The sequence below is a fragment of the Solea senegalensis genome, linkage group LG8 (genome assembly GCF_019176455.1).
Source record: "Solea senegalensis isolate Sse05_10M linkage group LG8, IFAPA_SoseM_1, whole genome shotgun sequence".
NCBI lineage: Eukaryota > Metazoa > Chordata > Actinopteri > Pleuronectiformes > Soleidae > Solea > Solea senegalensis.
In genome coordinates this window covers 10,413,427-10,425,709 of record NC_058028.1, presented here as the reverse complement: position 1 = coordinate 10,425,709, position 12,283 = coordinate 10,413,427, and the positions used below count along the sequence as shown (strand labels likewise).

The 12,283-nt window shown below is 43.2% G+C and overlaps 2 protein-coding genes across 2 annotated transcripts; both read right to left on the bottom strand.

The window, feature by feature from the left end:
- Positions 1-479: 479 nt before the first annotated feature.
- abcc5 (ATP-binding cassette, sub-family C (CFTR/MRP), member 5) lies at positions 480-7,548 on the bottom strand. The gene is given in 20 exon segments (XM_044032307.1): positions 480-1,079; positions 1,590-1,668; positions 1,722-1,881; positions 1,976-2,165; positions 2,284-2,373; positions 2,677-2,863; positions 2,944-3,226; positions 3,306-3,433; positions 3,530-3,702; positions 3,789-3,981; positions 4,036-4,041; positions 4,118-4,286; positions 4,365-4,512; positions 4,747-4,917; positions 5,038-5,271; positions 5,341-5,485; positions 5,564-5,722; positions 6,550-6,685; positions 6,858-6,883; positions 7,375-7,548. Coding segments are annotated over 18 exon segments (2,724 nt in total). The 5' UTR covers positions 6,624-6,685; positions 6,858-6,883; positions 7,375-7,548; the 3' UTR covers positions 480-944.
- Positions 7,549-8,083: 535 nt separating this feature from the next.
- Positions 8,084-11,828, bottom strand: rpl35a (ribosomal protein L35a). Its single transcript, XM_044032517.1, has 5 exons — positions 11,775-11,828; positions 10,813-10,844; positions 10,579-10,731; positions 8,703-8,847; positions 8,084-8,172 (listed from the first exon to the last, which is right to left on the bottom strand). The coding sequence occupies exons 2-5, from the start codon at positions 10,821-10,823 to the stop codon at positions 8,149-8,151; spliced, it is 333 nt and encodes a 110-aa protein (XP_043888452.1). The 5' UTR covers positions 10,824-10,844; positions 11,775-11,828; the 3' UTR covers positions 8,084-8,148.
- Between the last annotated feature and the right edge of the window lie 455 nt (positions 11,829-12,283).

The window sequence follows — 12,283 nt, the reverse complement described above, 5'->3', positions numbered from 1 at the left end:
GAGTGTTTGTGGCTACCAGTGGGGACACTGGTAAAAAATACATTTTAATTTATCACTTAAACTGAAAGCCTTTTCCAGGAGGAAACTGAAGTTTGTGTCACTTTGTAAACCACTCTCTCTGCCATGGTGGTTTAAGACCATATTCATTTTTAGCTTGTTGGGACAAAAGAACTACTGGTCTACTGCTGCCTATTAGGTATGTTTGTGTCACTGAGATAAATCTGCAGATTTGAACACGCAAACTTTAGCTTCCTCTTGGAAAAGGCTGTCTTTTAGGTGAGCCTTTTGTAATGTGCCTTACATATGACTGAGTCAGTAACTCATACAACCACACTTCATAAAATATGAATGTTCTTTTAATGTGTTTACAGTAAAGTAAGTGAAGGCAGCAAAATATCAGATATCAGATGTTTAAAATCAATAAAATGTTTTGTTATGAACAACACAGAGCACCAATGTATAATCTTACATTTTTTTTTTTATTAAGGACAAGTTACATAAAGACAGTTATATAAAAGGACAAAGCTTTTGAGTTTTTTGCAGAACACATATGCAAACAAAGAAATACACAAATGTAAATAAAGGAGTTCAATCCAGGCTATAAAAGTTGGTCCAAAACCAAAGGCCCGCAGACATTCAAATAAATACGCCCACTCCACTCTGTCAAAAGCCTTCTCTGCATCCAGGGAGATAACCACTTCTGGTATCCCCCCGGATGCAGGAGAATATATGATATTAAGAAGGCTCCGGATGTTAGAGAAGGAATGACGACCAGACATAAAACCGGTCTGATCAGGGGAGATCACCTCACCTGTAACCGATTCCAGACGTCGAGCAAGTATCTTAGCTAAAATTTTAATGTCGCTGTCTAACAATGAGATGGGCCGATATGATCCACATTGTGTTTTGTAATCTTACATTTTTTAATTGACCTGTGTCTCACCTTACAGTGACCTGTGTCTCACCTTACAGTGCCTCAGCACAGCCCTAGCGATACACAGTAGCTGTCGCTCTCCCACAGAAAAGTTTTCTCCATTCTCCATGACCTCAGACTCAAGTTTCAGGGGCAACTGGGATACCTGAAACACAAACACAGGTTTGAACTCTGACTTCTACTCACACAACACACACCTGTTCAGGGCAAACTTAAAGATAAATTTCACCTTGTGTTTCTAATGCGTCTTCTTCAATGGTGGAGGTAATGCTAATACCGATTTGGTCTGTTAGTGTCGTCCGATTCTTAGATTGTCAGAAGTCTGAACTTTTCTGATGTAACTGAGAATCAGAAAAGGAGAATAGCTCATTGTTTCCAGGGATGGAGATTTCCTTATCACAAGCCAAGGCTAACCACTAGCATTCCTAGTCTAGCTGCTCTAGCAGTCCAAGTCTACCCAAGAATTTCTATGCTTTTTTGCTAGCAACCTTACCACTAGCATCCCCAGGCTCAAAGATTTTCTTAACAGATCCAACTCTTCCTCACTTAGTGATTGTCATTGATGTCAGGAAAAACTCTGACATGAGAGCATTGTGTATCTATTGGCATCTGTTTGACCTTGTGTCTGACTATGTGATTTATTATCTATACTTACACACTCCTTCATGTGACTCCTCTGTAGAGCGTCCCAAATCTGGTCCTCACTGTACTGGTTAAACGGGTCCAGATTCGACCTGGAGCACACATCGGTCTGAGCTGCTCACTTGGTCATCTCAGGTGTCTTTACCTGACCGTTCCACTGAACAGCACTGGGTCCTGTGGAATGATCGACAGCTTGCTGCGGAGGTCGGCCAGTCCAACATCACTGATGTTGACACCATCAATCAGGATGGAGCCACTGCAGCTTTCTACCAACCGGAACAAGACCACACCTAGAGATGATTTCCCTGCACACACGTATGTACACAGACAGGAAGTGGGACATGTTTTCCTTAGTCCTCTTAATAAATCTTCTGATCCACACCTGAGTCCTCATTCTACCTGATCCAGTCCTGCCCACAATGCCAACTTTCTCTCTGGGCCTAATGGTGCAGGATATTCTGTTCAGAACCAGAGGGAGGTTCTCCTGGTACCTCATCTCCACCTCCCTGAACACTAGCTCCCCTTGCTGGGGCCAGTCAGCTGGAGGTGGGTGACCTTTGACCCATGCTGGGGCCTCCTGAGACAGGGACTGAGACAGAGCAGACAGAGAGATGAGGACACAAAGACATGTAGTAAGGCACACACATGGTACATCTTGTGTTAATATGCAAACATTTAGAATCTGCTGCTGTTAGTGTGACCTGTACCTGGATGTAATGATGGATTCTCTCCACCGAGGTGAATCGAGCTTCAGTCTCGGACGCCAAACGCACCGTGAACTGGAACAACCCTGTTAACTGAAGACAAGGCACAAAGATGCAGGACATCCTCCAAGTGGACACAACCTGCAACTATCGACCCTTTCCTCTCCAGGAATTATTATGAAAGCAGGTGCTACTACTGTCCACCCAAAAAGTAGCATTGATTGGCTTTTGCAACATTGTTCTGTCCATCCAGTTTGTGGTTGGCATTTAAGACACTGCATGAAGGAGCGAAATGAATGATGCTAATTTCTTTGTATTGACTTGTATTGAAATAGTTATTTGTAAAAAGAAATAACTTTCCATTTAGTGTCGACACAAAGTTTCAGTGTAAGATACCTGCACAGCATAGGAAATGGCGAGGCCAGCATATGCAGGAGGGATCCGTCCATGCATCAGGACCATCATTAGTGCAGTGACACTGATCAGAGCCAAACTGATGATGTCTAGGCGCACTGCCAGCCACCGCATTGCACAGCTGAACAGGTAAAATGGAGCCTGGTTCTCGTCCAGCAGAACTTGGTACCTGGAAAAAACTACATGATAGGGTTTTGGTTTAATGTCTTGCATCAAAAGCTGCGACTGTGTCATGGGTCTGACCCTGACCTGCGCAGAAAGTCCTGGCGCCGGTCATAGGCCTGCAGTGTGGCCAGGCCCTGAATGCTGGATGTGATGTGGGAAATTAAGGGAGACATGGTCATGTTGTCCAGATGCTTCAGCTCACGAATGAAAACCCGAGAGCTGCTGTGAAGAACTGCAAACAGAAAGACCAGTGGACCCACTGCTGCTAGAAACCATGGGAACACACAGCTGATGACACCAAGACAGAAGAAGACGAGGATAACATTCTGGATGAACATTTCAGCCTGGAAGGGCAGACGGGTGTCGACTGGAGGGAAGAACAACACAAGTTATCAAGTAAATGTGCCATGACAGGGTCTAGGATTTAATAGCATACTGTCTCTCACCTTCGTCCATGTCTTTGGAGAAGCGGTTGAGGATTTGTCCCGTTGGTGTAGAGTTGAAGAACTTCATGGGGCAGCGCAGGATCTGGCGAAAGAGCTGATTGTGCAGCTTGGAGGAGGCACGCAGTTACCTGCAGTGACATACCCACAGAACGACAACACCACTGAGGAGATCTCCAGTCATGAAACACAGCTGACATGACAACATAACTGTGATCTGTCCTGACATTTGATCAGCTGGACGTGTCCTGACCTTAACAAAGGCCACGCCTCTGAGGAGTTTGAACAGCAACATCACTCCCATGGATGAGGCATAGATGGTGATATAGTGTTGCATCATGGGATTGTCCTTCATGCTGCCGCTCAGAGTGGCGTTGATTCCCCATGTTATTGTGGTGTTCTAGAAAAAGCAGGAAAGGAGGAGGAAGAGTCAGGAGGAGGCAGTGTAAAAGGATCAAAGGGAGGCAATGAAGGGCTGAGTCTCACCTTGCTTCCCTGGTTGATCCAGTAGCTGAGCCACCATTGGCAGAAGGCAGAACTTCCCACGTTGAACACAAACAGGACCAGGATTATAAGGCAGGAGGCAGAGCCACCACAGGCCGCCATGTAAAATCGAAATACAGGCCAGGAAACAGCCACACACTTCTGCCCCTCCCCTTTTATATCACATGACATAAGTCAGTGAAGTAAAAAACAACAGAGCATAATAGCATACAGTGGAGACTTGTCTCACCTTCGGCTTTCAGTTACTTCAGTGGTAACAGATACCAAACAACTTTGATGAGGCTAACCAATCACCTGCTAACAGTAAAAACTAGTAAAAGACCAGTACTACCTGAGCAGCTGTCAAGTCGTATCCTAACGACATGTGGGTGGAGAATGTAACCACACTGGCAATGACAACAACGATGGCAGCCATGCCCACTGTGATGCTCTGAAAGTAACCTGTGAGCTCGAGGATCCGGCACTCTTCTGCTCGGATACCTGGGAGAGAACACAGTGGAACTTGGCACAGTGTTACCATGGTGACAGCAGGGAAGCAAGTGTCAGGTCAGCACATACAGTGAATGTCCTGGGAGAAGGCCTTGACCCAGGCGTACATCTTGATGAACTTGATGTAGGTAAGGATCTCATTCATCTTTTGGACACGTCTGTCGATCACGGCCACGCCCCTCCTCCGGAAGTATGCTGTCAGTTTGGAGCTGAACATCTGATCAAAAAATCTATTAATTAATATTAATCTATTAATCAATTAATCTGATAAATGTAACTATGAAGCAATGTTACAGATATAAAGTGTCCCTGATTAAAGCAGAATTCAGTGTGATTACAGACAGAAATCAGGGCAACATAGGTAACCATCACTGCATCTGTGACACTGAAGGAAACTTAAAAAACAGCTACTTTCTTTATGAGGTTCTGTGTGAACGATGACAGTACTGACCATGGTGGGGTAGAAGAGGATGAAGACTGCTGATCCCAGAAGGGATGTTGGTCCCAGTACACACAGGTTGTAGGCCACACCAAGGATGGCCACCAGGGGGCCCCCTGCCAACAAACTTCCTACTGCAGACTCAAACATCCTCTGACCGTCACTGGAACACATGTTCACCAGCTGAGGTGGAGTTAAGGAGAGAGAGAGAGTGTGAAATATGTGTGAGATAGGAATAAAACCCCATAGAAGAAGAAGAAAGGAGGAAAAGGCAGGACAAAGGAAAGACAGAAGGACAGGTACCTTTCCCATTGACTTGTCATTGATGTTGCGGAGACGCAGGATCTTATCGAAGGCCAGGCTGAGAACAGCTCCTCGCAACCTGGATCCAGTCCTGTAGTTCAGGGCCCAGGTCAGAGCCAGGGACCATGACCGAACCAGCTTGGTGGTGAGGAGACCCACAACCAACAGCAGACCAAAGCCCAGGTCCGGCTCCCTCTGCTGGGTGTACTCCAGCAAACGCTTTACCACAAATGCCTGAAGGAGCAGAGCACAGCACTGCTTTAAGACTGATGGGACTGGTTTAACTGACCGGTTCTCACTCACCGGTCCCCTGAAACCAGTCAGCTGTGTGACGGGGAGACAGAGGATGGACAGAAGGAGGCGAGTCCGACAGAAAGACCAAACCACCAAACACAGAGATGCCTTGCTGCCCTTTGACCTCTGCTCCTCCTCCCACATAGATGCAAACCTGAGGACCAAGATACAGAGAATTTGCCAGCTTCAGTAAATATTATATTATATTACAAACAGGTCTTTATTAACTTACTGTAGGCTGTTGTTACAGCAACCCTCCCTCTGTGACATGGGCCAGATGTCATCCATTAGGAGCTGTCCTTTCCTATGGGCATGAACAGCCAGAGGAGTCAGCCAATGAAACGTCATGTAGGAGAAAAGACTGGCGCTGTCAACGGGATGAGGACTCCTGCTGGAGAGGAGACACACCTGCGCTCAGTTTGTGTGTGAAACGGAGAGCGTGTGTGCATACGTACATGTGTATGTCTGTTACATGTCCGTCCTTCCACCAGGCTCTCTCCAGTTTTTCTGTATTCTTCCATCACCTTCCAACTCTTTACATTGGCAGCCAGCAGATCTGTCTGATCGGCCCTCACACGACACACACATCATGTTCAATGTGATAAATTGACTGACTCCTCCCATAGAGACAGGGTTTACATGCTGAGCTAGTTAGCACATTAGCTCTAGGTGTAAAGAACAGCAATAACCATCAACCCTGCTCCAGCCACCAACAGCCAGGCACTCGTCATCCAGTGTAATTATGTGATTTGCGTACTATGTAAAATCAAAACACAGAAAGCAGCTGTCCCTGATGGTTTCCCAGGATGAATCCAAGATGAATCCTGAGAGAGGTTTCTAGATAATTTGGAGGGGTATTTACAAATATCTTAAACCTTTCTCTTACAGTTATGGTGCACATTCCTAGAGATGTCCACAATCGTGTCAGTTCCACAGCAGACTTCCATTATATCGTCCCCAATGAATACAGACTGGTAGCACTGACACCTGTAATCACCTTTCTGTACACCTATGACTGTGTTTCACGCCACAACGTCAACAAATAATCACATTTCACATATTAACAACTGACCTAATTTGGTTCACAGACTAAATTTACATAGTAAGTGAACATTAGGTTAGGTTCCTTGTCTTTCTGAAAAATAAAGTTTCCTTCAAGGTTAACAAACATTTAATTTAACCCAGTCTCTGAAACGGGGTCCTGGAAACTGTTCTCACCTGGACCTCCTGGTGGTTTTTGACCTCTGACCAAGGAAACGTGTGGCAGAATGACTCGCGCTGTCCAAAGTCATGTTCTCTCATCTTCTGTCGGGCACATGGAGCGGTGACCTCTGACCTTGTCACTGGAAAGTGTCTGGGCAGAGATAACAGTGTCAACAGCGACACAAAATAAACAAAATATAGTAAACTGAAACCCCTCAATTATCATCTGAGCAGAGACAACACGAGATGCCAACAACAGAACAACATAACGCTTATCATCACACTATAAAACCAAAATCAACATAACAACACAAAGCTGTCACCTTTGACCAGTGTCACTGAGCAGCATCTGAACAGGAACAACAAAACATCACACAACAAATTAAAACAGTCATAAATTATTAACAATACCATAACAATGTAATTAACTGATTTAAAAACACACTCAGTACAGTGTGTGTGTAGGTCGGTTAGTTCTGACCCCAGCGGTGACAGCAAACCCTTCACAATAAACTATATAGAGGCTCCATCAGAGCAAAATAGTGATATTTTAGAAGCATTCATGATAAAACAATTGTATGATACTTTGTCACAATGAAGGACTAATATCTTAGGATGAAGCTCATTCACAATAAAAAAATAGTATATATCACATTGATGCTCATTCACAATAAAATACGATTTCATAATGAGATTCCTTCACAATAAAAGGTTGACATCTCGCGAGGCTCCTTCACAACAAAAGAGCAATGCCTTCTACAGAATAAAAAAAGACCGTTCTCTCAGAATCTGTTTACGATTTAAACATCAAACACACATCTGTCAGTGTCTACATCTCACCTCGTCGGTCTCTCTATATTTAAATATCACCGTCCTCCCTAGGCTTCGCTGTTCTTTTCAGTTCCTTCATTGCGAAGCTGCAGTTGAGTCTCGCGTCATCGCGGGGCATCATGGGAAGTGTAGTACTAATGTGACGTAAAGACTCTGCAACCTATCGTCATTACTGACGTAGGCACACTAGTTTTGTTCACACACTACAATATTTATGTAATATTTGGATTCAGTGAGCATGGAGTAAAGGTGAACTAGTTCCAACAATAGCTAGCACATTTTACATCAAATATAATAAACTATACACATTTCAAATGTGCAGTTTAAAGTTTTTAAGAAAACATTCAACTTTCAAGTTAGTCTTGTTCTCAGATGACCCATTTAAGTTTCTTTCCATTCGCATTCACACACACACACTGATGAAGTGTCAACCGTTTATCAATTTCTATTTTTTGTTGATTTAGTCTCAGAGCCAAGAACAGGAAAATGCATTCCTGAAATCACTGATATGAAATGCAGGTGATAAGTCTACACCCGTCACCCCCTCCCTATCCACCATCTAAGCATACCTGTGCCATTGTTGGCTAATATTCAGTTTACATTAAACTCATCTAAAGAAAAAACAAATGGCGCAAACGATAATACGAAACCAGACTGATCCGAGTTTTGATCAGCAGGATTATTATTAATTATCAATGAAACAAGGACGGAAACCAGCTTGATCAATCTGATCCATTTATTGTTTCTGTACAAACAACATCAACGTGTGATGAAGGGTCCTCTTCACACTCGAGAAGGATACAGCATCTGAAAGATAGTTCAACATAGTTACCAATTTGGATTCTACAGATCACACACAAACTGTACAATCCTCTGGACCACAGCTCTGCCACATCCACTTTAAGTGCTGTTTTATATTATGATCATTGTTGCAGAGACATAGCACAGTGGCCCAGATAATCGGCCACACAGGGGTAGTGTGTTTTCTATTGTGCAGAAAATGTTATGTTAAACTAAGTGTGACTTGGACAGTCACACTGATGCTTCAAGTTATTAAGCCAGATTGACTCCAAAAATGGTCCAGAAAAACAGTAGTCATCATGAATGCCAAATTTAAAAGCACATTAACAACTTGTCATACAGAATCCGTTAAATCATTATGTATAGCATATTGCTTATGTGTGGTTAGAAACAGTTATGTGATGAAAACTTGACACCAGTTACCGACTTCATGCCTACTTTGATCCCCATTATTGGGGAACAAATGGATCACACGGTCATGTGGCAGGTTTTACTCCTGACCCAGCCCCTCTGACTGAGACTCCTCCTTGACTCACCACTCGGATTCGGTGTCCGATAGCTTTTGCTGGCAGGTTGCTGCCGAACTTGGCCCGGACCATCCCGCTGTTTCCATGAGCGCGGGTCACCTTCCCCCAGATCACTCTAGTCTTGTTGGGGCTGGCACCCGGCGTCACTGTGTTCCTGCACAAACAAAAACAAACATTTGAGGTCTCTATCCAGCCTACATGCAGTGTCCACAGAGCATTGCATACACATTACACTGACACATACAAGCCTGTGGTCCCTTCATACAAAATGAGGGTCTGCATAGGACAGGTGTTCCACGCATGTACCTGATCCCACATTCTGTTATATCCTAGTATATCATATTGAACTGGAGCATAAGCAATCAACACCTACAGTTTGAGCAGTCAGGCATTTGGGACTGCATGTGAAAATCTGCATCAACAAGGACACGGATGATTATGTGGAACATAGTGGACTTGCAAACATGGAAATTATGAACTTCTTGATTAAGGGTTGGTTCCGTCTGTGCTTTTAATGTTATCAATTCTGTCTGTATTATAGAGTGCAGATTTCACATTTAGACAGTGCCAAATCTTCAAATGTGAAGGTTTATGCGAGTGGACAGACTAATGTGAACTCAATCAGTAGCTGCTGCTTCTTCCAAACTGATAAAAACACTACTTCTGATTCACAATATTAACAAAACAAGAACTACAATAGTTGTATCCAAGCACGGTGATATACATGTCGTCTCATCTCTACCCTGACAGACTTTGTTTCTGATAGTTAATCAGAAAGTTGTCAGCCAGGGTCCAGCTGCAACTCCATTTAAAGTCATGTGCAGTGTAAACAAGCAATAATACAAACACATAACAGAAGTGAAGCTGATCATTTCAAAACAGGCAGTTTGTCCTGATACTGTGAGAATACGGTTCCATACACGGCTTCAGAGAAACCGCAGCAACTGCACAGGTGGCTAAACAGACTCTGTACACTTATGTGCCGCGACAATGCATTGCGTCTCACTTCAATCGTGTGCTGCGTCTACTCCAGCTCTCTACAAATTGTGCCATATTTAACTGCAATAGCTATAAATCCATTAGACATAGTTATTTTTGCTCAATTCCTAACAGCCCTCACCCTCTGTTGGTCTCATTAACTCAAGTGTTGATCATTCACATATGGGAGTTACACTGGTAGCTCAGGGACAAGTGTTTATCCTGTTGCTTTCATTGAATTTTCACATTTAGTTGTGTTACCCATCTTATCAAATTACTTTGTGACCAAGAAATGTTGCCAGGTGACACGATATCTTAACACCACTATCCTGGAAAATACATCCTCAGTTATGTAGAGCTGAGTTAATTAGACTGTGAGGGACATTTGTCAGCAGTCATAAACCTGACTGCCCAGGTTAATGTGGCAATTCCTTCTATTTTTTATTTTGAAATGCAGTTGTGGAGTGGGCATTTATTTTCAGTGCAACATTACAATGCAGTGATTCCAAAACTGTTCCATTTTAAAGAGACTTGAGCAAACAATATCAAAGTGTAACCACTGTAGACTGTGCTTTCATGAGTATCTTTATATTTAAAAAATAAAACTTGTGTTTATTACAAGGTATACAATTTATAAAAAAAGTTCAGAACTTAAACTTTAGCTATGTGGGGTGGAGTGGCTCAGTGGTTAAGACCCTGTGTGCAAAGACCTCATGGTCACAAGTTCAACTCAACCCCTGGCAGGTTGTACACAATTCCCTAAATGACATGTAATGTAATGTTGTCAATAAACAGCATCCCTGTATGCCTCATAAATATAAAAAACATAGTCATTATTGCCCACACATACATGTGATGAAACATTCTGGTCAATATATAAAATCAGATGAGCTCGGTGACATCTTACTTCTTGGCCTTGTAGACGTAGGCACAACGTTTGCCCAGGTAGAAGTCGACCTCATCTCTGGTGTAACATCCCTCGATCTTCAGGAGCGCTGTGTGCTCGCGCTGGTTCCTCAGACCACGCTTGTAGCCGGTGAAGATAGCTTTACTCCAGAGTCTGAGGTGAGAGGCAGAGCCATGTCACTCACAACACCAAACACAACAGTCTGTATCAGAGCCTCAACATATGTCAGCTTACCTGCCAGGCATCTTCAGTGTTCTCCAAGTCACCTAGAATAGAAGAATACATTACTTCAGCCAACCAGTAACACAATATTATGTTTTCAAAATAAGTCTCAGTTTCCAATCATCCACACCAAGACAGACTCATTGGACTATGTCAATAATGGTGCTGAACCCAGAGTACAGAGCCGCCCCTCATGTTCTGACCACCCTATTAAACTTTCAGTTTTAGGAGCGCCTGTCCACATATGTGACAGTACAGGTCACACCGGTGTAGATAAGGGGGAGCATATTGATTTTAATATAAGACTTGAAGGGTAATATACCACATTTTTAGTACAAAATCACTTCATATGACAACACTACTCACAGTATGGGCAGTGTGAGAATATGGGTAGCGTGATAAAACGCTGGACTACAATTATCATGCGCAGGACGCACATAACAGTGTAGAATTATTAGTCCGAAAACCTGCTTAACGTAAAGACTCGGTACCATTTTCCTCGCACTCAACCCGGACATCAGCACTTAACGCTCCAGGGTCGGACTTCCGTCATACACCGGGCAGACTTGCACACATTCAACGGTTAGCTCGTCTAAGGCTAACATGGTAACACTAACCGGAGGAACCCGGAACATACGGACAACGAGACTACCGGGTTTGAACCCAGGTCTTGACTGAACTTAGGAGAGGACCGGGTTTGAACACAAGTCTAATCAGAATTTATCACACGACTCTACCACACACAGACCGGGACGTGGAGATCGTTTACGGCTCCACCGCCCGTACTGCCTCTGGTCTGTTAGCCGCTGTTAGCAACATCCACAGTAAATCTCCGCCATCAGGCGGTCCACACTGCCACAGCGCGGCATGGTAACGTAGGACATAGTGTTCTGTCTCTGCCGGTGAACATCGCCCCGAAACAAGACACAATTCGGTGTTAAATCACAAGTTTGCCCAACATGTTATGATCTTACCGTCACTGCGGGAAAGATGGAGGAGGGAAAGGACGGTCCTGAGGAGTGCTGGGTGATTATCGACTACAGAGGTGTCCGCTGATCTGCCTGATTAGAAAGATTTTTATTTTTATTTTATTAGAGCCCAACGCTTTGATTTTCACCAAATACTTCATTCATTAAAATCACAGGATAGACGGAATTACTCTAATATAAACATCATAAATATCACGATGGTTGTTATTGTTATTATAGATTTAATAGAATAGGTGTGCGCGGAGCCGCCTGTTCAAAAAGAGTTAATTTCTTTACGTTGATGGGTCAAGTTATTTATGAAATGTACAGGTCTGATAATTTTATAATATTTATTACTAAATCAATAATTATTTATTTTTTAATTTTTTTTAAATTTTTGATACGATTATATATAAATCATGGGATGATTATACACAAATGTATACTATATTATAATTATGTGAATAAAATAGGTTTTACATTATTTTCCACACGAGTATGCGCAGTCTCATCTG